This window comes from Corvus moneduloides, chromosome 6 (genome assembly GCF_009650955.1).
Source record: "Corvus moneduloides isolate bCorMon1 chromosome 6, bCorMon1.pri, whole genome shotgun sequence".
Taxonomy (NCBI): domain Eukaryota; kingdom Metazoa; phylum Chordata; class Aves; order Passeriformes; family Corvidae; genus Corvus; species Corvus moneduloides.
In genome coordinates, this window is record NC_045481.1 from 23,831,289 (window position 1) to 23,859,145 (window position 27,857).

The 27,857-nt window shown below is 51.1% G+C and overlaps 2 protein-coding genes across 8 annotated transcripts; one reads left to right on the plus strand and one right to left on the minus strand.

The window, feature by feature from the left end:
* Positions 1-103: 103 nt before the first annotated feature.
* ABCD4 (ATP binding cassette subfamily D member 4) lies at positions 104-15,918 on the plus strand. 7 transcript variants are annotated; one of them, XM_032113438.1, is made up of 19 exons: positions 105-200; positions 412-536; positions 654-781; positions 953-1,092; positions 4,293-4,409; positions 4,698-4,823; positions 5,685-5,735; positions 8,354-8,448; positions 9,400-9,521; positions 10,372-10,463; positions 10,642-10,731; positions 11,000-11,208; positions 11,501-11,592; positions 11,798-11,834; positions 12,964-13,013; positions 13,280-13,332; positions 13,686-13,762; positions 14,800-15,029; positions 15,196-15,918. In XM_032113438.1, exons 1-19 carry the CDS (start codon positions 184-186, stop codon positions 15,289-15,291), a joined length of 1,947 nt encoding a protein of 648 aa, XP_031969329.1. In that variant the 5' UTR covers positions 105-183; the 3' UTR covers positions 15,292-15,918. The 7 variants fall into 7 exon arrangements, with proteins under 7 accessions (XP_031969331.1, XP_031969329.1, XP_031969333.1 ...); XM_032113442.1 differs by having other exon boundaries at positions 14,914-15,029; XM_032113439.1 differs by having other exon boundaries at positions 11,003-11,208.
* Positions 15,875-27,808, minus strand: ACSS1 (acyl-CoA synthetase short chain family member 1). The gene is made up of 14 exons (XM_032113434.1): positions 27,288-27,808; positions 25,809-25,905; positions 24,428-24,627; positions 23,791-23,966; positions 22,823-22,975; positions 20,477-20,624; positions 19,908-20,045; positions 19,614-19,706; positions 19,103-19,215; positions 18,498-18,624; positions 17,694-17,821; positions 17,094-17,157; positions 16,634-16,755; positions 15,875-16,545 (listed from the first exon to the last, which is right to left on the minus strand). Exons 1-14 carry the CDS (start codon positions 27,598-27,600, stop codon positions 16,369-16,371), a joined length of 2,049 nt encoding a protein of 682 aa, XP_031969325.1. The 5' UTR covers positions 27,601-27,808; the 3' UTR covers positions 15,875-16,368.
* Positions 27,809-27,857: the final 49 nt, after the last annotated feature.

A 27,857-nucleotide genomic window follows, 5' to 3' on the forward strand; every position in this document is an offset into this window, starting at 1 on the left:
CCGGCGCCGCCAGGGGGCGTTGTGCCCGCTGTCAGCAGCGCGGCGTCTCGCCAGGGGGCGCTCGCTCTCGGCCTCGCGCGGCAGAGGCGGTGCTGGCGGGCGGCATCTCTATGGTGACGCCCTACGCGGAAGAGCGCGGCAGCGGCGGCCGCCCCCGTGCGGGCGAGCGGGCGAGCGGGCCTGATGCCGGGCGAGGAGAGGTGATGAATATTCATGTGAAGCGGCCGCGGGGGCGGGTTGGCCCGGCCGGTCCGGCCCGGCGGGTGCCGATGGCGGGGGGCAGCGGCAGCGCTGGGGCCGCCGAGGCCGGTGGGCGGTGAGCACGGACGGGCTGGACCGGGGCGTGGCGGAGGGGAGGTGGGGTGGGACCCCCGAGCTCACTGCCGGTCCCCGCGTCTCCCTCTGTTGCAGGGTTGGCTCCCGGCTGGACGGGCTGTTCCTGCGGCGGTTCCTGCGGCTCCTGGCCGTGCTCTTTCCTGGGTGGCCCTCCCCGAGCGCCCTCATGTTCCTGACGCTGCTCGGTGTCGCTTTGCTGGGTGAGCCTGGGTGGTGGGGATGGGGGGCTGCACCCCACGCCTGCTCCCTGTGGTCCCCCACTTTGCCTTGTCACCGCTGTCCTTCAATTCCTTCCCCTGCTTGCCTTTCTCCTCCAGAGCAGCTGGTTATTTACCAGGTCGGCGTCATCCCCAGCCAGTACTATGAGGTCCTAGGGAACAAGGACTTCTCCGGATTCAAAACATTGACTGCCATTGCCGTGACTCTGATCATTGTGAACTCCACGGTAAGACGAGAGGCTCACGTGTCTTGGGAGAGGAAGGGAAAGCTGCCCACGGCTCCTGGCATGATCCTGCTCATGCCCCATTAGGTGTTAGGTGGATCACTAGTACAAATTGCTCGTTTTTATTTAATTTTGAAAAATCTCTTCCCATCCATCTCTTTGCCCTCGTTCCAGCTAAAAAGTTTCGACCAGTTTATCTGCAACATGATGTACATCAACTGGAGGAAATCCCTCACTGAATACCTCCACAGCTGCTACTTCCAAGGCCAGGTCTACTACAGCCTGCACGTGCTGCGTGAAGACATCGATAACCCGTAGGCTGCCGGCAGCTTCTTTCAGTATCTTGCTTGGCTTCTCCAGGGCTGCTGCACACCTTTTCAGACTTCTCTGTGTCTCTGGGTAGGGGCTTGAGCCCTAGAAGCTTTTACCATCTAGGCACAAATCTAGGCATCCTCTTCTGCCCTGGTGGGAGGTGATACCTGTTGCTGGGAACTCCTGTGACTGGCAGTCATGGTGGTTTTAGGGGCAGGATGTTTCAGTTGCAAGGAAAATGGATGCCCATTGGAGCAGGGATCCAGTGCTATAAAACGTGTCTGCAAACTCAACCCTTAACACTATGTGATGTTGCAAAGGGTCTGGCTGGAGTCAGCAGTGCTTCTCCTTGCCTTCATGCAGCCAGTGCATTAGGATAGTCCCTGTTCTGTTTGAACTTCAAACACCAGAATCTGCAGCTGAGCACAGTTCATTTGGTTTTTTAGTGGTTTAATAACCCATAAGAGACACATCCAGGAAGGGCTTTGTTTTGCACTGTATGAGGGCCACATTTCCCTTTCCTGTTCCTAGGAAGGAAGTGTCAGGGGTGACTTGAAATATAAGAAGAGGAGGATTCAGTCTCTCCTTGCAGATCCCAGTCCCCCCACCCCTGAGAGGTCCCTCTCCAGTTTGCTTTGTGCACTGTCCTGCTTACTGCAGAGCTATTGATCTACCTGGGATGTGCAGCAAAGGTCAAATGCCTTTCCTCACAGCTGTGTGTGGACCTTGGCCTTGCAGCCTGTCCTTGCACACAGGGCACTGCTGTCACAGTTGTGTACTGTGAAGAGCTAAAGATCCTATGTCAGACATCATGTGAGAGGTCACAGAATCACAAAGTATTCTTAGTTGGAGTGGACCCACATGGATCATTGAGTCCAATTCTTTAAGTGAATGGCCCACGCAGGGATTGAACCCATGGTGTTATTAGCACCATGCTTTAACCAATTGAGCTAATCCCAGTGTAAAAGCCTTTATTCCCTCTCCAGAATTTAAAGTCATGATTAAATACTAGCTGAAAAACTAGAAATCAAGAGGTAACATTTTCCAAATTATGTGGTGTTATACAGTTGTTTTGAGAGGCCAAGCTCTCCTCTGCTGGAGTGGGCACCTCTGGTCTAGTCACTGCACTGGTGCCATTTCCCATGTTGATGGCACCAGAGGAGACCATACCCAGGGTCCTGGGGCAAAATTGCTGTCTTGCAGGGATCCCTTAACTCTTGCTAATAGTAGTAACTTCAAGGAACTGAAGCAGCCTCTGCACTTTTCTGCCTGTTGCTCCTGGCTGCCTGTCCTTGCTTCTTCATTGCAGAGCAGGGTGGTTTGTGTGGCTGCTGCAAAAAGACATGATGGGTATCTAAGGGGGGGGCAGCAAGCAAGGAGAGAGGGCTCAGCTTGGGTCAAACAGCTCTACGCGTTTGGCAGCTGGTGATCATCATCAAGCTGATGCACTTCCAGGTTGCTGTTGGGTTTACTCCCATTATCATTAGATGTTCATTTCTGAGAGTGCTTTGCAGTGGTTTGGAGTTGCAAGGAGGGGTTAAAAAGCCATGTCTGTCCCCAGGGCATGCAGCACTTCCCAGGCAGTGCAGCACAGTGAAGCCAGAAGCTCCTGCATGCCTGTCCTTTTCTTTGGGTGTGGGAGGGGAAGCCGAGGACAGAGGTCCCTCAGCACATGATTATTCTGCTCAGGTTTATTTTTAACTAGGGAACCTGTTCACGTTGTGCAGTGAAATGTAGGAGACAACTGGGTCAGTATGCTCTGCAGCAAAAGAGACAGCTCTCCTGACTTTTGCAGACCAAATGTGTGGGATTACTGTGGAGTATTTCTCATTACACCTTGCTTCTGCTCCAACATTCAGTCTTGCTGTTTAGTGTGTTTTTTGTGCCATTGCAAAAATTCTCTTAATCTTGCAATTCCTTGACTAGAGTTTTTTCCCTGTACCAGGTACTTAAAGAACAAACTAGAGCAACAAAGAGACCTCCCATTTATGCAGTGCAAACCAAACTGAGTGTTAAATGCATGGAATCATCCACTTCGAAGGAAGGAAGAGTGGGTTCTGGGTGGCATACAAACACTTGCAGCACCTAGCAGGGCATTTGAGTTGATGCTTCCATGTGTTTCATGTGTTTTCATTTCATGTTGCTTAATAGCTTGTAAAAAGCAATATCCTCCTATGAGACTATAGCGCAATTTAAGTTACAGTTTTATGGGAATAATTACAGCCTGAGGAAAAGGAAAAATGATGACTGTAAGGTCAGTCAGGGTGAGAGCTGCCCCAGAATTAAATCCACTGCTGTTCCTGAACTGCTAAAGTGTTGAGAAATGAATGTCCTTGTGGTTGTATCTGCACTGAGACTAACCAGGAGTCCATCCTTGCTCTTCATTCTGACTCCAACATGCAGTTATGGCCTTTCCACCAGAGCTTAGCACAGCAGGCTGATGCCCTCATCCAGGTGTTCTGGACAGATGAAGTGCTGAGGGAGTAAATATACTGAAATTCTTCCTAGTTACTCCAAGTGCAACTCCATCTCAGCAGTGGGATAGATGGGATTTGAGGGTCTGTCACCTATGTGCCTGCTGCCAGTGAGGTGAGAAAGCTTGGTGTGCTGCTTCCTGCTCCTGGGGGCTGGGGTGGGTGGAAGCACTTCCTTCCTTGCAGCAAAGGGACCAGAGGCACTCCATTCAGAGCCAAGGGACCAGCTACTGTGGAAGGGTAGCTTTGATGGAAGTGTTTGCAAGTACCCAACAGCTGGTGAAGGCCTGTCCTATGCCCTAGCCTGTCCTGGTGGGTCTGACGACATCTCAGCCCAGTACTAAAGGTTAGGGGGACAGTTCAGTAGTTTTTCATACTGTGAGGGTTGTTCCAGGAGAGGAGTTAAGGACAATGATGCAGAGACCTTCAGCACAACTGTTAAGTAATGTTGTTGAAAGTCGAACAAGGGATAAATACAAGGAACAGGGTGAAAGCAATGGCAAGAGCTGTTCTTGCTGGGTGCCAAGAAGGCCTGTGGGTGGGTCCTGCTGGGCCATGAAAATGGTCTCCTGTGGGGGAGCTGCAGGTCCTTCTCAGGCAAGGTTGTTCACCTGCACCCTCTCCTACGTTCATGCAATGAAACAGCCTGGTTTGTGCCCTGTTAGGGATTTAGTACTGGCTCTTGCTTCTGGGCTCTAACAGTGTCAATGGCTCTTTGTGTTGAGCAGGGACCAGCGCATCAGCCAGGATGTGGAGAGGTTCTGCAGGCAGCTCAGCTCTATGGCCAGCAAGCTTGTCATCTCACCCTTCACACTGGCCTACTACACATACCAGTGCTTTCACAGGTAAGGATGTATCCTGGTCCTGCTTGCACACCTCTTTTCGGTGTTCTTTTTTTGAAGCCTGCCACCCATGTTACAACTCCCCAGACAGATATTTGTACACATGGGTGAGTGGTCTCTACTCTCTGAAGAGAATTCTGCCTTGGGGATGCTGGGATGTGCAATGTTGGCCCGCAAACTTCTGTGAAAGCCAAGAGAGGTGACAGCTGAGGGTTCTGACTGCTTGAGCTTAATGGTACGGGAGTGTCCTTTTGCTTGGATTATTAGCTGACTTCTCTTTCTCTTCTGTAGCACAGGCTGGCTAGGCCCAGTGAGCATCTTTGGGTATTTCGTCATTGGGACAATGGTTAACAAAGTTTTGATGAGCCCAATTGTGTCTAAACTTGTGCAGCAGGAAAAACTGGAGGGGGATTTCAGGTGAGTCCCAGCAGAGCTGTGTTTTCACTGCCCCTTGGCAGCTCCTGTGAAAGCTTCTTTTTTGTCCCCATTCAGTGCTGTGTATATAGCTACTTCTCTTGTCTGTGACTTTCCCCACACTCAGAGAAGGCTACCTGTGCAAGGGTGCCTCAAAGTCAGTGTACTGAGCCCCTGCCAACCATTCACAGCCTTGTGTCATGGCAGGCAATGCCCTTTGGTTCAGTCTGACAGCTCAGTCTCCAGGCTGTTTGCCTGCTCCTTGTTGGTGCTTCTGCTAGGGATGTGTTGAAGAAAACTGCACATGGAGCTTCCTTGGGTGCAGATGCACGTTCAGTAAACTGTATCTACTGACAGAAATCAGGTGTCTGCTTCACCCCTGCCTTCACTAGGTTCCTAAAACAGCCTAGTCTTTCCATATGCTCTGTAACTCACCTCCTCCCCCTTGCTTGCAGTGTTGGCTGTGTGTGTAGCAGGGGCTTTCTAGCTTTTTCTGGGGCTCAGGGCATCCAGGGACAGCAGCATCAGCTGTTGTGGCACAGGGAACCCAGCCCAGGGCAGTTGGCTACAGTGATTTTATATGGTGGAGATGCTGGACTACCAGCAGACAGTAAGCCCAAGGGCTAAGATGATGTGTGCAGAGAGCAGGATACCAAACAAATACACCACTGTGCTGGCCCTGAATGATGGCACCTTGTGTTAAGCCTTGGTTTCTGGTGCCTTTCAAGCCTGTTGAGTATTTCTGTCAAGAGATGCGTCAGATCACTGCTCTAACATGCAAGACAAGTTTCCTCTAGGAATGGGTTTGGCTACATAATTCACTGAGCATTTATGCACAATTACAATGTTTTTTTGGTTGTACAGGTTCAAGCACATGCAGATTCGTGTCAATGCAGAACCAGCTGCTTTCTACAGGTTAGTAGTCTTAATTTCTTTGTATCCTCAAAAGGATTGTCCCAGTTCAGAGCATCCTTGTGGTGTTCACGTATCCCAAGGGAGCCCAAGTTCTGTGTCTGCAGCCAGAGCTTTCTGTCCCTTCCATTCCACTGCAGCATCATACAGCCCTGACACTCTGTTCTTTGCATTCTGTGCATCATCTGCAGAAATAATCCACAGCAACTGGAGACAACTGTTTCTCCTTTGCCTCCCTTCTAACATCCTCAGATGCAGATACAGATTTGGTGCTGGCTTAGAGACCATTACTGATGTTTTGCCAGGTCCTTGCCTGGAGGATTGCTCAAAGTCTTATTGCATCTGGTTCCTCTGAGGACTTGTTGCATGCTCTTTCTGGCCACATCCTGCTACTGCTAGCCTGCGTGTCTTCTGTGGGTGTGCTAGCTGCTACCTGGCCACCTTACCTCTGCTTGCTCCTCTTGGTCAGTCTGTGCCCTGACACTCCAAATGCTATACTGGTCCTCTGAATTTGCTCAGTGCCATTCACCCCAGAGCTGAGCACACTATCAGGAGCCCGGCAGCACCTCCGCATTTTAGTGATGCCCTGAAGCCTGTTGAGCTGCTACTTGGTTCACAGAAATATTGAGAACCCAGGAAAAGAGCCATGAATTTGCTGTAGCTTGTGTTGGAGTGGCAGGAGGTTGTTGTTGCTTCTCTCTTGTCATGAGTCTGCCTTTGCCCTGCATGTTGTCAAATTGCACTTCTTCCAGGAATTGTAGCACCTGTCTTCTCTCTGGTCTTCCCTGCCTGTGATCTGTATTTGGCTCCTTCATGCTGTAATGTGTGGGCATTTCAAGTATTGTGGTGCTGTCCCCACAGTGGTTTGAGTCAAAATCACTGATATCATAACAACTTATGTTGACAGGCATGAAACTGCTTTAAGTAACTGAAATCAATCTTGGTTTGCACTGGCAAGTCTGAGTTTTTTTCTTGTGGACTGATTGATTCTTACTGGTTGGTGATAATTTTTTGTAATGAAAAGATACTCTAATTACATGCCCTTATTTAAGATGCAGTACTTTCCCTCACAATCTTGAACTTTTTTTTTCTATTACTAAGTAGAAAATGGAAAGTGGATTATTATACCAGAAAACAGAATGTCTTGGTTCAGTACAGTGTTTTAGTAGAAAAGCTTCACTTTATGTGAAACTATATCTTGAGTGGCACACAATCAGGCCTTTTCATGGTATGCATCGTAATTAAAAATAAAGGAATTTTTTAAAAGGTTGCATTTCTAGAATCCTGCAAGAGGAAGAGCATGTGGTGAGTGGATGGTTTTGATTGCTCGACTTCTCTAGCTTGTCATCTTGTCCTCTTAAGACTGTCCAATCATTGTTTTGGTAAAGAAAGAAACAGAAGCAGAGCACTGCCACCTTTTTTACTTCTTTTGTTACTAAGCCTTTGGCAAACTTGCTTTAAAAGTGAAGTGAATGCGAGGAAAAGAGGAAATACAGCAATCTCTCCTCATCTGCAACAGAATAATAGCTCTGGTCTCCAGTTCCTTTCTCATCTTTAACTCCTTGTATCCAAGGCTTTGTCCTTTCCTAATACATGGACAGCAAAGATTGCAGCTCAGTAGTTACCTGAGCTGTATTGTAAGGCAGTAATGCCAAACTGAATTCTAACGAGACGCATTTTTGAGAAAGAAAATGTATTTTTCTATGAACTGAGAATCTTCAGAAATGAGACTTCAAAAATCTGAATTTGGATGTTTTTGTGCTGCTTCTGGCCTTATCTTCTTGGGCCCTAGCGACTCCTCTGTTACATAGACCATGGTGGGAGTGTGGTTTTTGTAGTAGGCACAAGCCTGTGTTGGATGTCAGGGGCAATAGCTGCCATGGTGGGTGGGAGTCTAAAGTGAGATGTGGAGCTCTCTCTGCCTTTTGCCACCTGAGGGCAGCCCAGGCCTTGCAAAGCAGCAGAAGGAGCTGCCACGCTTGCTTAAAGGTGGTGGTTTAGAGATGTCTCCTTGCTCCTGACGCAGCCTGGCCACTGGAGCATCACCACTAACTTGTGTGGTGGGTGGCCTGATGGAGATGGCCCTGGGAAAGGGGGAGTTGTGGGGCTGAGGTACCCACACTGGGGGTTGCGCTGCTCAGGACTTGCCTTTGTCCGATTCCTGTGGATTGGGGAATGGGAAGAGGTGGACTGAGGCTGCTGGCCATGCAGGCCATGTGGGCTGATTATCACCCCCTGGGCTCTCCTCTGCCCTCTCCGTTCTGGCTCCAGCTGTGTAGCAGTGCCATCCCTCTTTTCCAACCAGGCTGTGTTTGGGAACTGTGTTTGACCTGGTGTATGTATTGCTTCAGGCTGGAGCCTCGCTGACAGTGTCTGGGCTGGCTTCACTTCCTCCTGCTGCAACAGCAGCAGCCTTGGGCTCTGGGAGAGATTTTCAGGACTCCTTGCTTCAGCCAGAGTTCCTTGATGATACTCTTCAGGAACGCAGTCCTGGCTGTTCAGTTCCTGGTCAATAAAGAGCTTGTTAGTTGGAGGCAAAGGTGCCAGGCCTGTTCCAAGCTTCAGTTTTAAAGCCCATGGTCCTGGGATGTCTGTGGCATGTTGCAATGTTATTTTTACAGGGCTGGGCGAGTGGAGCACATGCGCACAGACCGGAGGCTGCAGAGCCTGCTGAAGACCCAGAGGGAGCTGATAGGCAAGGAGCTGTGGCTATACAGTGAGTGGGCAGTTTGGGGGGTGAAGTGGGGTGTGTGGTAACTCCATTGTGGTGGCCCACAGGCTGGGGAACTGTACTGGTAGAGCAGTTGGGTGGGTGCTGTGTTTTCTTCTGCGTCTTGCTGGTGCATGAAAGCCCTGATGGTGAACAGAGGGTGCCTCCTGCAGTGCTAAATGGGAATCCTGTTGTGTAAAAGCCTCATAAAGAGGTAAAGTTGTGGAGGACCCAGAATCTGGCTTTTCGTGGGTCAAGTGTTCAAAGGCCAAGAAAAGAGGGAACGGCTTGAGATTTGGGGGCTGTATATGTGGTTAGGAGATGTGGAAACTTCTTTCCAGTAGAGCCTGTCCCTTAAGTGTAGTTGTCCCCTGAAAATATCCCTTCTTCCTTTTTTGCTGAGTCCAGGTTTTGGCTTTAAATGACCCCTATAAAGACAGCTCTTCCTGATCCAGCAGCATAGTGAGCTTCTGAGCAGTGTATGGGAGGGAGAACCCTGAAGAGAAGCGTCTCTGGGAATTTGGGATCTTAAGTCTTTCTGCCTGTTGTGTGCTCCCAAGACACACTTCATGGCAAACCAGCTCACCCCAGAGCTTCCTTTTTGCCCTCCCCTCCTGTTTACTGTGAGTCAGTCAGGCCCCTGACTGAAGCGTAGCAACAAGCAGGCAAAGCGGCTTTAGCCCCATAGCAGTCCCTGAGCTGTGTGTCTGGATGATGTTTCTCTGCTCAGGGGCCTGCCCTAAAGTGCTTTTTGCTTGGCAAATGGATTTTCACTCTGATGCTTGTGCTATCCTGCAAAATGGGTTTTTGTGCTCTGATGTGTTCTGGTTCATCATAAAGGGCTGAGGCAAGAGCATGGCTCTTCCTCTGTCTGGGCTCAGGGTCAGCACTTGGGCCTGGCTGGGACAGAGGTTTCTACTTTAACTCACTGTCTTCTTTCAATGTGCTTGTGCCCAGTTGGGATCAACACCTTTGATTATCTGGGCAGCATCCTGAGCTACGTGGTCATTGCCATTCCCATCTTTTCTGGGGTCTACGGCGACCTGAGTCCAACAGAGCTCAGTGCCCTTGTCAGCAAGGTGAGCTAAGAGTGATCTCTGTGACCCCATTGTGGAGGGTGAGCAGGCACTGAGGATGGAGGTTTCATGTGGGGCTGGTGGTCCTGGGGCTAGATAACCTGCAGCACGTGATCTTCAGGTTAGACTGTCCCTACCTACCATGTCATGGAAATGGGAGCTTGTAGCCAGCTGGTATATGATTAACTTGGGGGTGAGAACTGTCAAGGACACATCTACATAAATGTTTACTACCTCAGACCTCTGTGTCTAAAAAAACCTGGGAGGTCGGGAAGTCTGTGGTTTTCAGCAGTGCAGGTGGGGATGGGGTCTGCCCAGTGCTGTGGGTCTGGGTTATGCCCTGGGCTACTGCCCATGGTGAGCCTGGCCACCAGTGAGGCTGAGCTGGCTTGCATTCACGTTCCTGACCTGACTCGTTACCAGATACTCAAAACTGCCTTGTGATGGAGAATGCAGAGCTAAAAATAGCGAAGTGGGCACTGCAGGCTGAGACACCCTGCTCTGAGCCATATACGGAGCTGAGAGAGCGTTGGTGGCATGGACCCGTGTGACTTGGGCTAGCATGCTGGGCCCTAGGCAGGCCAGCAGGCACTCTGCAAACACCATCCCTGGGTGACAGGACATGTGTCCACCTGGGAAAAACTGCTGTACTGAGCAGGGAAGCCCTGCTTCTTTCAAATGTGGTCATCTTCACTCCCACCGCCCTGGGTGATTTCACCACCCCTCATTCATCTTGCTGAGACAGCTGATGTGGCCTGTGTGGACTCCTTGGCTGCCTCCTTGGAGTCATGGAATAAGGGTCAGGATCCCACCTCAGCACTGACCTGTACTCTGGCATGTGATTTCTCCCCAGAATGCCTTTGTTTCCATCTACCTCATTGGCTGCTTCAGCCAGCTCATAGATCTCTCCAGTACTGTGACTGATGTTGCTGGCTACACACACAGGTGAGCTTATCTGTGGGCACATCTCTGGAGGAAAGGGAAGTGCAGGACAAGACTCTGCCCAGGTCTGTGCTAAAAAAAAAAAGAAACGGTTGCTCTTGTACAAGCATGGGCAAGTGTGGATATTGTGAAGAGGCTGCTGGAATTGTCCTGGCATTCATGCAACCTCCTGTGTGTCTAGGATTGGTGAACTGCAGGAGACCTTGCTGAGCCTTGGCAGAAAAAAAAATGGTAATTACTCAGAAGCCAGAACCAGTTGGGATTTGGACAGGTGAGTCGCCCCTCAGCAACTGGCTGGCTTGCAGCTTACATGCCAGAGTGTGGGGTTGCCATGGGATGGAGGTGGCCCTTGGTGTCACGGTCTGTTGCATGCATTTGGTTGGAGCAGGCAGTGCTCACTGTGAATTGTCATTCCCAGGGTGTGTGGGGCAGAGCTGCTGTCACAGTGCCACAGGAGGTCTAAGGTGCCTGATCTTTGCCAATCTCAGTGTAGTTGCTTACCCCTGGATTTCTCGTTCTTTGTCTTGGTGGTGGCCCAGCAGCCATTCTGGGGAGGACCCAGCGCCAAGGGACACAGCTTTCCTTCTGGAGCGAGTGACACTCTCAGTACCCTCATCTGGCAAGCTGCTCATCAAGGACTTGAGCCTCAGGATCTCACAAGGAAACAGTGTGATGATTGTGGGAAACACTGGTACAGGGAAGACATCTCTCCTGAGGGTCCTCGGAGGACTCTGGGAGAGCACACAGGGTAAGGACTGCTACTTGCCTCAGCCTTCTCTTTCTCACCCAAGGCTACCCCAAGTTTGGAAGGTGGCAGTGTGGCAGTTTGTGAGGCCAGTGCCACCATGTGATGGTGAATGTGTCACTGATCCACTGATTTGAGCCACCCATCTCTGTCACAGTCTTTGGCTCTCACTGCTTTGCTCTGTGTTGCAAACACACTTTGTGGGGTCTTGTTGGCTGCTTCATGGGACAGGACTACACAGGGCAATGGGGAGTTGCTGCATGGTACTGCAGGTGTGATGAGTGTCTCTGTGCAGGGAGCATCAGGATGCTGACCTGCTTTGGCCCCCGTGGAGTGGTGTTCCTACCACAGCGGCCCTTCTTCACGGATGGAAGCCTGCGTGAGCAGGTGAGCCCGGGGTCTGGCTCTGCTCTGACCTCAGTTCTGCTCCAAGCTGTGGTCATGCCCTGCAAACCCATGGGGTGCAGACAGACCTGCAAGAGGGAGAATGGCTGTGGCTGCTCCTTCCCTTGTGCCTGAGTTCATGCTTTTGTGTCTCTGATGGACAGTGTCCAGCTTCCTCTGACATGGTTTCTTTTGCTCTCTTAAACAGGTGATCTATCCCCTGAAGGAGATCTATCCACTTTCAGGTTTGTGAAAATCCATTAGAGCAATTAACCAATGCTGTGGTATTGGCTCACTGTCCTGTACCCAGTGCAGCTTCTCCCCTGCCATGTCCCATCAGGAACACTCATCCATTTTGCTTTTGTTGCTCTAGTGTTCCCTAGAAGATTAGTGTGTGCTAAGGTCAACTCTGTGTCCCCTCCCTTTTGTGAGGGAGCGTACTTACTTGATAAGAAGTTGCTCTCTTAGTACAATGAGGACAAGCTGGCCGTGCTCTTCCTGCTGTGCTGGACATGATGTATGTTGCTGTTGGGATACATCTGATTTGTTTGGTACAGCCTGACTTTCAGCAAGCCATGTTTGCCTTCATCTCATTTTTAATCCACCTCCATCTTTTACCGTTCCACTTGTTCAAAATGATGCCCCAGGGCTTCACACACTGTCGTGGTCAGAGTATGTGGATCCTTTTTTCTCCCCTACCCTCTTTCAAAGCCAGACCACATGTGGTCTGCTGTAGCTTGGAGATGTTCAGCAGTGTTACCTGCTGCTTTCAAATGCTTGGGAGTCACAGTCTTGCTGAGAGTAACTACAGCCATCATCCACTGTTGTGGCTCTCCAGCAGCTTCAGAGAGGTCCATGGCAGATGCACAGCCCTTCTACTCAACTTCCATAGATGCTGACTGTACCAGCTCAAGCGTATGTTCTGCTCCACAGCTGACTCACCCTGAGGTTTTTCTCTTCCCACATAGGGTCCTTTTGCCAACTGTTACCTGAACCCCATTCCCATGGCTCCACCACTTGTAGTGTGCAGTCTCAGCTCTAAGAGAGCAACTGTTGGGCAGGGCCTTGGCAGTTGGAGCCTGGATCCTTGTGTTCTAGCTGTGGCCGTGGACTGAGGCAAATCTCAGGTGTATCTGTGGAGCCCAGCTACCTCCTGGCATGATGCTCACAGGCATGATTAACATTTTTAAGGAAGGTCAGGTTTTGGGGCTATTTGTGCCAAAGCCCAGGGTCTGGTATAACTAAGTGGTCAGGTCACCTACATTGCACCTCAGGAGATCCTCCAGTTCTTCCCTCCTGTCCCACCAACTCCTCCATGCAGCAGTGGCCTCAGCACACATTGCTTCTGCTTCTGCTGTATGGCTTTCTCCCTAGGGTCTGCAGATGATGAGAGGATTGTGCAATTCCTGGAGCTGGCTGGGCTGGTGAGTCACTGGTAGCACTGCTGCCTTCTTTCCTGGTACCACCAATGAGGGAAGAAGGGATGATTTTTTGTGGCAGTGCAGCGTGACTGTGCTGAACTTATGTGGGGACGTTGTCTGTACCTGGGACACAACTGTCTATGGGACAGACAGAGGAGGAGAGATAAAAGTGGGGAAAGGGAGACTGGCAAGAAGGAGGTAGTTATGCTCAGGGCCATAGGCTGACAGGGTTGGGGACTGTGTTCAAAAATCTGCTGTGCTCTCTGTAGACTGATTTGCTGGCAAGGGCTGGAGGACTGGATGAGCAGGTGGACTGGAACTGGTAAGGGATCTCACTGTCTGTGTGAATTTGGGTAATTTCTGAGTGGGGAACACTTCTAAGCAGATGCACATTGCTGCTGGATGTATCTGTGTCAATCTGTGTCCTGTGAGATGTGGACACTATACAGGAGCAAAGCCTTCATGCCCCAAGCATCTATGCCAACAATCACCAGCTGTGGTGTTCTGCAGGCAGCTGACTGTGTACAGGGGTGCAGAGCCAGTCCCAGCATGGAGGGGGGCACAAGGGACACACAGGGACAGTTATTTGCTGGTCTCTGATATCAGAAGCCATAAGATTTTCAGCAAACGAGCTCTGTTTCTTGAGGGAGGTGTTGAATCTCGACCCTGCTGCAGGTATGACATCCTGTCCCCGGGGGAGATGCAGAGGCTCTCATTTGCACGACTCTTCTACCTCCAGCCAAAATATGCAGGTGAGTGACTGACTACAAAAGAAAAGAGGGGGGGAAAAAAGGCAAGGCTTTTGATATATAGAGAAGCTGGTACAGAGACAGTGAAATCCCTTTTGTGCTAGGAACATGCTTTGTCTTGGCGATTATTTTATCAGCATAGCACATAGAGGATTCATTTGTGAAATGTGAAAACATTTCATTATCTCTGTGGAGGGTGGTACATCAAGAGGCCGTATCTAAGACATTTTCTTTTTAGGGGACTAGTGATTAATGTTCATGGTCCACATCCAATGGCACCAGAGGAAGAACTTTGTCATCCTGCTCTCCAGTTGCTGTGTAAAGAAGTGCATGTGTTGAGGAGTGTGGCAGCAGCTGTCATATCTGAAGCTCGTGAACATCTGTAGGGCTGTGAGGCAGTATGAAAAGTTTGGCCCTGATGTGGCAAAAGAAGACAAGGAGCAGTGGGAGAAACAGTCCTGAGAGGCCACAGAAGCATCTGTGATTAGCTAATGGGGCCAATTCCTTAGTCTCTGCTGGGGGCTTGGGCTGAGAACTTGTCATGAGGGCCAGGTTGGATGTGCGTAAACAGAGCCCGTGTCGGTAGCAAGTTAGTACATGTAAGTACCTCTCTTTTCCCTGAAGCCTGTAGCACGGCTCAGTGCTGTCTGGGCAGAAGGAACCTGTGGATTGCAAACTAAAAGCTGTAGAGATTATTTGAATTTATTTGCTCCAGGTCTGTAGTATTTACCCCTAATGGGCAGGAAGGTGCCACAGGCCATCCTACATGCTCTATGTAGGATCTGTACTGGAAGAGTGCGCTGGCTGCTGTTCAGCCTGGCACTCTGGCACATGGTCTGCCTGGAGAAGGTCACGTCTTGGCTTTCACCATGATGGGGATGAGGCAGTGGCTGGCAGCTGTTGAGGGAGAGGAATGAGGTGAATGGTGTGGTTTGGATGGATTCAAGCACTTGAGGGGAAGGACAGCTTTCCTAGTTGACTGACACCAGCTGTGCCAGAGGAATACCAGAGTCCTTACGTTTCTCATTTGCCTTCTGCAGATGCTCTTGGTGAACTCCAGTTAATATGTGAAATGTTCTTGGGAGATGCTGCTCTTGCCTACAGGAGATGTCTGGTTGGGAGAGGATTTGTGGGGCTTATGACTTTTCTTTCAGTGCTAGATGAAGCCACCAGCGCCTTGACAGAAGAGGTGGAGCATGAGCTGTACCGTCTGTGCCTTCAGCTGGGCATGACACTGATCAGCGTGGGACACAGACCCAGCCTGGAAAAGGTGAGACAGGGAGGCAGCGCTCCATGCCTCCCTCGTGGTGGCAAGATAGAGGAGGTAGAGAGGGTCTCTGGTGAGCAGAGGGGAGTGACTAAGGCTGGAGGACCTTACTGTGGGTGGACCATGCCCTTCTAGAGATATCCGTCAATGTTGTGTTATTGAATTGCAGTTCCACAGCTGGATTTTGAAACTTCATGGGGAGGGAAGATGGGAGCTCACTCGATGTGAGAAGATGAAGCGTCTCCCTTCTGGGGAAGGACACTGAAAAATGTGCCTTTGTCTGGCCAGCCACAGAACCTGCACACGTGTGGGATAGCTCTCAACAGCAGACATGGAGCTGCCAAGCCAGCAGCTGTGTCAGTGAGGGATTCAAACAGTGCAAGACCAGTTCTGGATTTTGCTGATGGACACAGAGCATGTCTGAACTCATGGTGTGGAGTTCTGCCGAGAGTAGACACAACTGTGTCATCCTTCTCCCAGCCTCCTCCTGCCTCCCTGGCTCTCATGGGAGAAAGGAGATGAGCTGCTAGGCTGCCCTGAGAGAAGATCCTGCCTCATGGGTCTTGTAGAAACAATGGCCAGAGAAACCTCCACTTAGTCCAGGATGCAGTGGTGTGAGGCTAGAATGCAGCCTTCTTTTCTGCCCTCTGTGCCTTGCTAGGAGCTCTGTCTTTGATACACAGCAGAGCTGTGTATCAAAGAACAGATTTATGTACCTTGTGGCTCTGTCAAGAATTGTGTTCCCCAGCGGGAGACAAGGGGAGAATGCTGGCACAGAGAAGGGGCATGTCTCTGCTCTCCTTGTAACACACAGGTGAAAGGAACATTTTTGTATTAAAATGCGGGGCCTGTTTTCAAACTGTTTTTATGGAGAAGAGTCAATATTTGTTAACCAGACTGCTGTGTGTTTTCTTTCTGGGGTTTGCTTTGGAGGAGATGTTTGTATATTGGCAATGGTCCTGGACGAGACTATTGCTGAAAAGCAGAGCAGAGGTAGGAGTAGTATCCCTGTCCAGGGCTGGAGATCCTGCCTGCTGCTACCTCTGCAGCTACTGCAAGGCACAAGGAGCCTCAAGGAGGGCTTTTTGCCCTCTGCTTTCATGGGAGGAAACAGCTTGTCTCCCCTTGCTCTTCTGCCTATGATGCGTCATGTTCTCTCCACTGTCTACATAGGTGTGTGGAGACAGGTTTTGAGGGTCTCTGTGTTGTGGAGAGGTAAGTCCAAGATTGCAGTGGAGGTGTGATCCGAGCACTTACTGGCCACTGCTTGCTTAGTGGCTTTTTTGGATGTTTCTCTGGTTTTGCAGTGAAGGAAGGGGAGGTGGCTGCTGGCAGAACCAAGCTAGTGGCTCTTCTGCTGCTCCACAAGGTGCTTGTGTCCCTCTATGATCTGCTGCACAACCTCATGGTCGTCCAGGGTAGTTAGGTCCCCAAGCTCACTGGCCTTGTCCTCCACAATTTTCCGCAGCACCCGACGCATAATCTTACCCGAGCGTGTCTTGGGCAGCCGGTGTGTGACCTGTGATGGGGAGGAGCAGAGTCAAGGCTGAGGGAAAGGGCTTGGCCAGTCTGCCAGTGGGGGTGTTGGACCAGTTTGCTTGTGTTACCTGAACATAATCTGGAGCTGCGTACTTAGCAATCTTCTTTGAGATGAGCTCCTGTAGCTCGGCAGCAAGAGACTCCTGTGTGTAGCCACTGTCCTTCTTCAGCACAACAAACACGTAGGCTCCTGATAGAAGGACCACCAGGTTACTGAGCACTGTGCATACCATGCCCCTAAGACCCTGCCTGGATCTAGTGCCAGGAGAGTCCCTCTTTGCTGGTAGCCTCAGGGGATGCTCTGTAGCCAGAACTGTGAGTGCTTTTGGCCACACAAAAGCACTGCTGCTACCACCTTATGCAAAGCCTAGCTGGTCTGTAGTGCAGGTGCAGGTTGTGATGGCTGCGCTGAGATCCCTTGCTAACACACTCTATGGTGTGGACACAGCATTGCTACCAGTGCCACTTCCCACTGCAGTGCCATAGCCCCAGAAGAGATGTTTTGGGGCATGAAAGAAAGCATCTTACCTTCTCCCTTGATCTCATGTGGGTAGGCAATGACGGCAGACTCTGCCACTGCCACATGGTGATTCTGGAAGAGAACAGGGCAGGGGTTTGACTGAGTGCTTTTGGCAGGCTGGCTGCCACCTGGGAGCTGCCCTGACCTCACTTGGCTGCTGCAGCCTGCAATAATGCAGAGACACAAGGAAGGGCCTCAGGTGGCCTCTGCCCTTTTTGCTTCCTGCCTCAGTAGGTCTGCAAACACTAGTATTTTCCCCCTGCCCCTGACTGCTTTAGGCTTGCACCTTGTAGACCTTGTTCTGTGCCTCCAGGTTGCTCCACCAGGTCCCACAGATGCTCCTCTTTAACATGTCTGATTGCTGCTTTGGGATTCATGCACTTACACAATCAACACTATCAGTCTTTGTCCCTCCCTTGCTGCAAAGAGCCAGAATGGGAGAGAAAAGGCTGGAAAGCTGTTTCCACAGGCGAGACTTTGTATGACTGTTCCCTGCTGCCACAGCAGCAACATAGTTCTGTCTGGGTTTTTCAAAGAGGCCTTCTGAACACACCAGTGCACCTTTGCTGTATCCTTGGATGGTTTTACCTCCCACCCACACCTCTTACCACAACATCCTCCACCTCTGCAGTGCCCAGCCGGTGTCCACTGATGTTAATGATGTCATCCAGCCGTCCTGTTATCTGGTAGTAGCCTTCACTGGTACGATACACACCATCCCCAGTGAAGAAAAACCCTGCAGTGGCCAGAACCATACCATAGTCACTTGTTGCAGGGAGCATGTGAGCTGCTCAGCAGCCATGCTCTCACCTTTCCCCTCCTCCTCTCTTTTGGCTGCAGGTCCCATGTATTCTGCTTCTTCCTCAACTGCTCAGGGTAAAGGTGCCTACCTTCCTTGTTAGTCTTCTGCCTCTGTTGGTACCAGCTCTATCATCAGGCTCCTGCCCTCATTCTGCAGTGTACTGGCTAATGCCCTGCCTCTCTCATCACCACATGCTGGGAGCACTTTGCTCCAGTGTGGGTGCCTGTGGTGTTGCTGCTTCTCCTCTTTGCTTCACATCAAGACACACACACTCTTGGGCTTGCTTAGTGCCTCTGGGTGAGTCACAGAGGCTGACAGAGTTTGCAAGAGATGCAGCAAGAGGTCTGTCTGTGCTCAAGGGGACTCGGGGCAGAAGGACACATCCACTGCCTTAAAACAATGTGTGATCCAGTTGGTAAGCTTGGTGAGGGGCAGTCCTGTGGTATCAGGCCTGGGGAGATGAAAAGCCTCAGTACTGTGGAGGGTCTCTGGAAGAACAAAGCAGCAGTACCAGCTCTCCTGAATCCTGCCTCCATACAGAAGGCCAGCAAGTAGACCCAACCATAGCCAACCAAATGTGCGCAAGTGTCCTGCCACATGTTTTCCTTACCTGGATAAGGAGTCAGGTAAGTTTCCAGAAATCTCTTGTGGTCATTGTAAATGGTTCGTGCCATGCCTGGCCAGGCTTGTGAGATGCAAAGAGCTCCAGAGACACCATTTTCCAGAAGGACATTTCCCTGTAAAATAGTTACCTTTTAGTAACCATGGCTGAAGGTACTTGGGATGTTTAGCTACTGCCCATTTAACAACCCTGTGATGGAAATGTCAGGGAGGGCAGTGAGGAGGGTCCTGTGCTCCTCACTTCAACAAGACAGGCTTAGTCTCTCCCAGCATATGTCTGCAACAAACTGCCTCCCATAGTGGGATGCCAGGCCCCTCCAGGGAGACTGCCCAGCTACCTCACCTTGGAAAGATGTGCCAGGGAGCCCAAACACAGCCTCTCTTACCAGGACTGGGAAAGCTAGAAAACAGCTCAACTTCTGCACTAGTTGGAAGACCCCGTTTGTCCCTTTCCAGTAAGGAAGGTTGCTGTCTAGCAGAGATGAGCAGGAGAGACATGCTTACAGATCTCCACTCCCATCAGCAAGTACGTACTGCAAGCACCTGGCGGAGAGGGGGCTGAGCCAGGGCCTGTACTGCTGGTTATAAATGTACCTTGTCGTCCAAGAGGGAGGGGCTGATCCCAAAGAAAGGTCTCATAGCCATGCCTGGAAGGATTTCAGCTCCAGGATTAGAAGGACGGGGTGAGATACAGATGCCTCCTGTTTCTGAAAGAAAAGAAACTGCAATGCTCATCAAAGTCAGGGACAAGAAGAACGCCAAGTAGCACTTCTTGGCCAACAGCCTTTGCCTTGTCCCTTACTACACACTCAACAGGCTGGGGCTGGCTTTGCCAGAGAGCTGGGGAAGGAACTTTGCAGAAAGATGATTGTCCTCATTTAGTTCAGCAGGGGTCTGCTGAGATGTACCCTCAAATTCCCATATTTGTCCCCTGGGTTAGCTTTAAAGGCCATTTTTCTCTTACATGTGGGTGCGCATGGGCCCTTACTGCCTTGCTCATACAAGACTGTCAGCAGCAACCATTATCGCTTGGCCAGCAAAGCAGGAGGTCACTCCTAAAGCCTGGGAGAGCAGAAGCTGGAACAAGGAATCATATGCATCTCACCAGTTTGCCACCAAGTGTCCACTACTGGACATCGTGTCTCGCCGACCACACGGAAGTACCATTCCCATGCCTCCTTGTTGATGGGTTCCCCCACTGCAAGGAGAAAGACAAGGGGGCAGAGCTGAAAGACCAGGTTTAGGACAGAGCTTCCCAGGTCCTGCTTGTGGAGCCATCCCCAAATAGTGCAGTCTCTTGATTTTAGGGTCTTGTGTGCTGCTGCTCTTGGCATTTGTGGGAAGAGGTACAGTGTGATGCCCAAGGATTTGCTGCTCCAGCCCGTGCTGCTGCACTTACCTGAGCCAAGCACTTTAAGAGAAGAGCGGTCATACTTCTTCACCCATTCATCGCCATATCTCAGGAGCAGGCGGATGGCAGTGGGTGCCCCGTAGAACTGGTTAATTCTTAACCTCTCTACTGTTTCCCAGTAGCGGCCTGGAATGGAAACAGGGCCAGTAAGCATCCACACAGCCCAGCACCAAGGCAAAGAAAGAAGAGGTGAGAGCAAAGGCTCTCCGAGCAGTGCCAGGATCCTCAGCCAAGTTAATCCCATGGTGGGCTGGACAGAAGCAGTTCTGGAGCAGCAGCAGCCCCTTTTTCTTCACATCACATAGCTCTGCTACCGTTCCCTCTGCAGGGAGGGAGAAGGAGTAACAGCTCCACCCCTGGAGAAGCAGCAGTGGTGTCTTTTGCAGAGGACAAGACTCTTCCCCTTGCAGCTCTCTGCTGGGCACAGACCACAGTCTGCTGCTGAGGCAACAGAGCCTTTGCTGCTCATGTCCTGGCATCAGGCTGCCAGCTCCCTGCCTGCTGTGGATCTCAGGGTACTGTGGAATGTCCCAGCTCCCCTGAGTCACCTCACTCACCAGGGTTAGGATAGACGGGAGTGCTCTCAAAAAGGACTGTGGTACCACCGTTGCAGAGGGGGCCGTAGACCACATAGGTGTGTCCCGTGATCCAGCCAATGTCTGCCACACAGCCAAAGATGTCCCTGTCCTGGTAGTCAAACACGTACTGAACAAGAGAAGAAAGGCATTGAGGGGTTTCACCTGGGCCTGCACCCCTGGCAAGGGGCACAACAGGGAGCAGTGTACTCTCTGTCAGCCCTAACATGATTGTGTTCTTCTGTCTTCCTACCACCCCTGCAGGACCACCTTCTTCTTTCAAAGAGCTTTAAAAAAAAACCAGAAAAATAAACTAATTAAATAAAATTGAAGTTAACAAAACAAAACTGTGAAAGTGCAGGAGACAGACACTTAAGAAAAACCCCCCACAGCCAAATTTGCTCTTTTCCAGTAGGGAGAGATACAGCCTCTCTATTAATAATTGCTTGGAGATGCGATGAGCAGAGGTGGGGAGACTGCTGTGCAGCTTCAGGGAGTCAGAAGAAATGCATGGCAGGGGTTCACCTGTTCAGAAGTCATGCTCCATGCTAGGATAGCCACCCTGTGTTCCTTTTGCTGGTATCTAGCTAGACAAGGCTGATCCAAGTATTCTGTAGCATCAAAACAGAACCTTCTGGGTAAGGAAGGTGCCTCTGTACTTACATGACCATGTGGAAGGAGAGGAGTTGTAGGCAAGGGCAAAGTGGTAGAGGACTCCATGAGCCTCCTGTAGGCACTGCTGGACTCCAGACGGACAGTAAACACTCAAAAACCCCTGAGCTCAGCAAGGAGCCCAGCACAGGAGCAGTGACGCAGCAAGCAGAGGGACCATGTGATGCTTTGGCCCAGAACAACCCCAGCCTGCCCACAAGAGTTGGAACCTGTCCATCTCAGCTGGGTGAGTGCAGTGCTGTGCCTGCAGGCAAAAAGCAAAACAAGCTCTTCTTCCCACTGCCCCATTTATTCCTTGTGAGACCCTTGGCTGCAAGGCTGGAACATGAAGGAATGATGACTGCCCTGTGCAGGGCAGAGCTGAGTGCTGTCATATTGGCAGCAACACAGCTTCCTAAAGCACTCTTCTTCTTCATTTCATTTACTCAGTGCCAGGAAAGCTTCCTAGGGGCCACTCTCCCACTAGCCTATCACTTCTTGCTGTCTCCTGTGATTTCTGTGATTTCAGACCCTCTCACTTCTTGCTGACTTCCATCTGGGGCTCTGGGGCCTCAAGTGTTCCGAGGTGCCATAATGGAAGCTTCTCCTGGTTCCTCTGTCTCTTTTTAGTGGAGCAGTGAGTTATGGTAGCAGCAGTCTGCCCCATCCAGCTGAGGGATCTGAACCTGTCAGCCCTGTGTCCAGGTTTGCAGTGCTCCTGGGAGCTAACATGGCCACATGCTGCTCACCCCCTGCATTGCTATTCTGGAATGATAGCCCTGGCTCTTGCAAACCTGCTCTGATGGTCTTGAGAGGGTCACCCATCACTCTGGGCACAGCTTAGCTCACAGGAAAGCCAAGGGCTTCCACACCTCTGGCACACACCCCAGGAGGAATGGCCTTCAGCACTCCCAGCTGACAGAGAAGTCCCAGCCAGCCCTGAGCTTGCTTTGTCACAGGGTGTGTGGTCTGAGGTGCTACTGGAACTGCAGTCACGCTCAGGAAGAGCCAGATCCAAAGCTAAGGGACTGTTCAGGTAAGAACTCCCTCTTACATGGGACCTCATATTATGTCACTAAAATGCTCCTTGCAACCACTCCTGCAGCCAAATGCATCTCTGTGCTGGGCTCAGTGCCCTTTTATCTAGTTCTAAGTTTGCTTTGGGCATGTGTTGTGGTTAAAGACTTTCATCTTCCCAAAGATGACCCACACTCTTCAGATATAGACCCTTTGTCATGAGGGCACTCACCAGCTTTTACAGTTGTTGTCAAATGTGCTCCTCCCAGGAGCACTGCCTTTGATCTCCCATCTGAGTTGAGGTAGTTACACTTAGGAAAAGCAAGCCACAATTTCTAGGAACAAATTGGCTTCGTCCTCTTAACCCAGTAATACAAAATTACTCTTGCAAGGCTGAGCATCCTATCCAATGGTTCTGTTTAGTATAGGACAATGAAAGAAAGAAGAAAGACAAGAAGGTAGCTCAGAGCAGTATGTGTTTGGGAGACCCTGCTATGGAGCACTATCTGTAGGCAGATGTGGTCTGCTGGGGCTTGGAGGGCTTCCCAGAGGCTTTGCACTGGATAAAGATGAGCTAATAATACAACAAGGAGCGTGTCTATTCTCTGCACTGCCTATGAACTGCCGGCTCATGAGCACTTTGTGGCTGGGATCCATTACCTTGTGTGTGAGAGCAGCAAACAGCAAGTAACCAGCTTGGGAATGAACTAAGCCCTTGGGTTTGCCAGTACTGCCTGATGTGTAGAGAAGAAACAACATGTTTTCACTGTCCATGACAGCAGGCTCACAGCACACATCCTCCTTCATCATCTCCTGCAGGAAAGAGTACAGCAGTTCTCTCAGGGTCTCACAGCCTTCCCTTGTGTTGTCCCCATGCCTGCTTGTGCACCTCTCTCCCGAGTCTCCCTCTCCTCTGAGCACCTGTGCCACCCTGCTCCCCACAAACATCCTCCCTGCCTCTGCACCTCCGCTCACCTTCCTCAGCAGCCTGAACTCCCTTTTGCCTTGCTGAGCTGACAAGCCAGAGCAGACCTGCTGAGTAAGAAGCAGCTATTTTTATGCTGCCACTGCTCTGACTAGCACAGAAGTCTTCCAGGAGGCCTCTCTATCAATAATTGCTTGGAGATGCAATGAGCAGAGGTGGGGAGACTGCTGTGCAGCTTCAGGGAGCCAGAAGAAATGCATGGCCACGGCTCACCTGTTCAGAAGTCACACTCCATGCTGGCATAGCCACCCTTTGTGCTATGGATAACAGGCACATGCCAGGTCTGCCAGCAGACCCATGTGTGACAGTGCAGTGGCAGTCAAAGGCTGGATTCACAAAGTAGGAGCCCATGTCTGGTATGTTTCTAGGTCCCTGTCCACCCTGCTACGTGCTCTGGCTTGCACTGCCTGCTCCTGACAGTAAAGGGCTGGTAGTATGGGAAGACACACCAGTCCTGATGGCTACTGGGACTATCCTGAACTTGTGTGCAGCTCTGACTGCCACTGCTGCTGTGGAACAATGTCCCCAGGTTGTGCCAGTGACAGCAAAACTGCCATAGCCAGGCAAAATCCTCTCTCCACCCAGTGTTCCTGCACCCAGAGCAAGCACTTTGCCCAGGAGAAGTGGCTGGGCAGCCTCTCACCTCCTCTAGTGGCACATCTAGGGCTGTCATGGGAACCTCGTTGGTGGTCCTCATGGAAACCAGAACCCGTTTCACTCTGGGGCACTGCTTCACAGCCTGGTCCACTGTCTTCTTTAGCTCGATAATCTTGCCACCTCTTAGCCCCTGGTTCACCGTAATCACAGTCTCTGACTGGGCTGCAGAAGACAGAAGAGCCACATAAGCAACTCTGCCCCTGTCCACCAGTCACAGAGCAGTTTGGCTCTACCATGACCTTTTGCCTCTCTCTCTGTCTCCCAGCCCTTGGTACCCATGTCCTTCATTTAGCAAAAACAGCAGCTTTGCATCTTAGTTTCCCATTCATTTCTGCCTGTGTTGCATCCCCTTACAGGAGACACTGTATCCCAGTCCTTCAGTCCCATGGAGGAAAGAGAAAACCAGTTCATCCCATGGGCTGGAAGGTAATTAGTGAGCTCATGCCATTTCTTGGGTTGCTAGTACCTGCTCCATGGCTAATACATTATGTCAGGATACCCTCAGAGAGCCCAGGGAGTCTTACTCAGAAAACCTTTGCCATCTACACAACCCTGAGCCCCCCAGCTGCCGAACCAACAAGCTCAGCAAGGGATATACGTCACTGTTACCCGCTGGCTCTTACCATCCCGGATCCTGTCAGCGAGAGACTCTGCACTGAAGCCAGCAAACACCACAGCATGCACGGCCCCAATGCGGGCACAGGCCAGCATGCTAGCCACTGCCAGTGGGCACGGGGGCATGTAGATTGTCACCCTGTCACCCTGCTTCACCCCTTGCCGTTTCAAGGTGTTTCCCAGGCGGCACGTCAGCTCCAGCAGTTCCCTGCCCAAAGAAGCAATGACACAGTTAGAGACTTTCCTGCAGATCTTATCTGCGTGCATGAACATGGGGGGCTTCAGAGTCACAAGGACACAGCTGGTATCCCTACACACCCTAACCCTCCTCACTCTGGAAGACCATGAGAGAGCTGTAAAAATCAGTGAGAAGGAATGGAGAAGACAGCCTCTAACATAGGCCGTTATTTATGGAAAAGACATAGAATGATTTCTCTGCAACAACAGCCACTGGCAATTTCTCTAGCTCAGCAAACCCACAACACCTCAGCTGACTTTCCCAATGACAGCCTGCACATTTCTTACCAACCTGTACAACCGCTGTGACACGCTACCCTGCACAGCTGCAGGCTACATGTGAGAAGTTAGATATCTTTCCCCAAAACAGGATCTTGTGCTTTGCTAAAGCTGAGGTCAAATCCTTCAGAGCTTGTACCAGCAGGAACAACAGCTGTAGGAAAGCAGTGAGCAGAAAGATGCTTCTCCCAAGAGGTGTTCCTCACAGAAACCACAGCTTGGCTGTCAGTGAGTCATTTTATGGAAGGGCTCTCCATACAGGGGGATTGGCAGGGGTGGCTGGTCATATTTGTCGTGTGAGGCCTGAAGCCAAAGAGGACAGAGGGACTTGTTTTGTGTGCAGAGGGATTTACGTGAATTCGGTGGCAGTGACTCAGAGAGCAGGCAAATTAAGCTGGAAGGTGGGGGGCCCCCAGACTAACCTAGCAGGGCTGGACAGGCAGCCCCCCTGGAGAGCCAAATCCAGCAGCACTGCTGACATGAGGATGAGCACGGGGTTTCTCAACACATTTGCAGCTGTGAATTTGGCCTTTCTTGCAGACCAGTTACCCAGAAGTTTAGATAACAGGAACCTGTGTGGAAAGGCACATGTATGCCTTTCCTGTGTGTCTTACCTGTAAGCATTACAGTGCTGCCCCAAGGGGCCTATACCTGCCTCCCCAGCTGGGTAGGGACTCTGCAGGACCCAGAAGATTTGATCAGGAGGTGGGCTGAAGTTTCAGATCAGCAGAAGCAAGCCAACAACCACCACACTCTGGATCTGTGTGAAGGGATGCTGCATTCCCTCACATGACAGACATGAGCAGATCAGCCCTGTGCAGTGTTCATGCATGCTACAATGTGCCTCTTATATGTTGAGAGGTAATTACTGACCTGTATGTCACCCGTACCTCCTCTCCGGGTTCATCCTTCTCCCAGATTAAAGCCACTTTGTCCGGGGCTACATGGACATGACGGTCCAGACAATTCACTGGAAAGGAAAACCCAGCGTCATTGACAGAGCAACCCTCAGTACATCTTACTTTTCATACAGCCAGCACTGGCAGTCCCATTTTCAGGTCAAAGTCAGGGCTGTGTGTGAATCTCCTCAGCGTTCACCTTGGGTAGCCTTTGTGCATACCAGCCAGGAGATCACAAGCACCATCCCAAGCCTGTTACGCTCCTCAGCGCTCCAACACCTGCCAATCCCCACTATCAGCTTCCTCCTTTAACTGCAACCTCATGCAGTCCAGAGCAGAAAATGCCTGAAGTCCCTTTCGAGGTCACATCCCCAGTGCCCTCAGAGTGCTGGCAAACATTAACTAAGTCATCATTCCACTCAGTACTGCCTTGCAGCTGCCTCCAGGGTGAACTAGGGCAGTTTTTTAGTGGCGGTGCTCCTAAATAACAAATGTAGGGCAAAGTGAAGCTCTGCACTGGAAGGCTGCAGATTACATTTGTCCAAGACGGAAAAGAGCCAGGGTAAATACAGAGTGCACAGCCCCTGGCTTTCCAGGGACATTGTAAGCTGAGGCTTTGGCTGTAGTTCTTCCATGAAAAGTTTCCCACATTGCTGGCAGCTGCAGTTTCCTCAGAAGCCTTGTTCTGCTCTCTGTTTTCCTTAAACCTGCTAAAGTCATGGGATGATGCAGCAGCCTCAGTTTTCATACCACTTTTTTTCTCCTGACCATTTGAAGTTTTCCAGGAGAGAAAGAAACACATATAAAAGGAGAAACAGTAAGATGTCAAATCCCAAAGGCAAATAACTCTTGCTCTCTTTTTCAAATAGATTACGTAAGATTTTATTTGCTCAGAGGTCTGTCTCGTATTTTGAACACTGGGACCAACAGCACTGTGAGCAGGACACACTGTCACCAGCCCCTGTGTCTTCCCCTGATAGTCCCCCCTAAGGCAATAGCCCCAGTCCACAGAAGAGCCTCCCACAACAGTGGTGACAGTATGGCTCATTTCTCCTGCATTTTGCTTCCTACAGATACATCTTGCCTTCACTGAGCAGGAATGACCCAGTGCAACCCTGCCTGCTGAATGCACAGGGTTTGATGTTACTACCTGTGGTCCTGCAGGACAGAGCTACTGCACTGCTGTGGGATCCACAGGGGCTGAGGGAGAGCCACGCAGCTCCCAGCACACACCAATCCAGCTGCAACCTCTCCAGTGAAACCCAGTTGCTTCCTTAGGGCCAGCCACAACCTTACACTACAGTCACTGCAGGACCAACTGGACCTTCTGGGGACCCCCCTCTCTCTAGACCTTTAACTCTGTGCTCTTCCATTACATTCCCAGGGCTGAAGCCACACACACAGAAACACCTGCAGGCACTTGGTAGGATCCCATGTCCATCTCCCTCCTTACCTGTCACATTCAGCTGCCCACCCAGGAACCAGGAGACTCTGCCCTGGCAGAAGTCACAGTCCTGGACAGAGTGGAAGGGGGTGATCCAGGTGAGCCGGCTCCTTCCTAGTGCTCCCCAGAAGGTGTCACTCTGCTCCACTGACACCCTGTACAAATCTTGGTGGTCCTTGGGTCTGGGGAAGGCGACGGCTTCAGGCATATAGGCAGTGAGAGGCCCATGGCTCCAGGTTCTGGCAGCCACCAACCCAGGGGGGCATCTGGGAGCCTGAGAAAGCACTTTGGAGCAGCAGGTCTTGGCCAGCAGCCTGGCCATCACTGCAGGATACCTGTCTCTCACTGAGCAGATGGGTGCCTGCAGCCCACAGAGCTGCTCCAGACACCTGGCCCAGGCAAGACTCAGGCCCCTGTGGAAGGTGGTGCTACGTTGTCCTGGGCTGACTGAACACAAAGCAGCTCTCTCACACAGGGAGCCCGGGCACCCCTTCTGCCCTGCCTTATTCCTCTCCTCCTCTCTTCCAGAGCACTATGGGAAAAAAGAAATTCAATCACTCTAAGGGAGGGGAAAGGGGT

Excerpts from the sequence above, each read along its gene's own strand:
- ABCD4 (XM_032113438.1), top strand. Across the intron at positions 1,093-4,292 it reads CGTGAAGACATCGATAACCC|GGACCAGCGCATCAGCCAGG; the intron begins GTAGGCTGCCGG and ends TGTGTTGAGCAG. Across the intron at positions 11,835-12,963 it reads GGAGATCTATCCACTTTCAG|GGTCTGCAGATGATGAGAGG; the intron begins GTTTGTGAAAAT and ends CTTTCTCCCTAG.
- ACSS1 (XM_032113434.1), bottom strand. The coding sequence starts at position 27,600 with ATGGCCAGGCTGCTGGCCAAGACCTGCTGCTCCAAAGTGCTTTCTCAG. Across the intron at positions 20,046-20,476 it reads TCCCGTCTATCCTAACCCTG|GCCGCTACTGGGAAACAGTA; the intron begins GTGAGTGAGGTG and ends TTTCCATTCCAG. Across the intron at positions 18,625-19,102 it reads CCTCCCTCTTGGACGACAAG|GGAAATGTCCTTCTGGAAAA; the intron begins GTACATTTATAA and ends ACTATTTTACAG.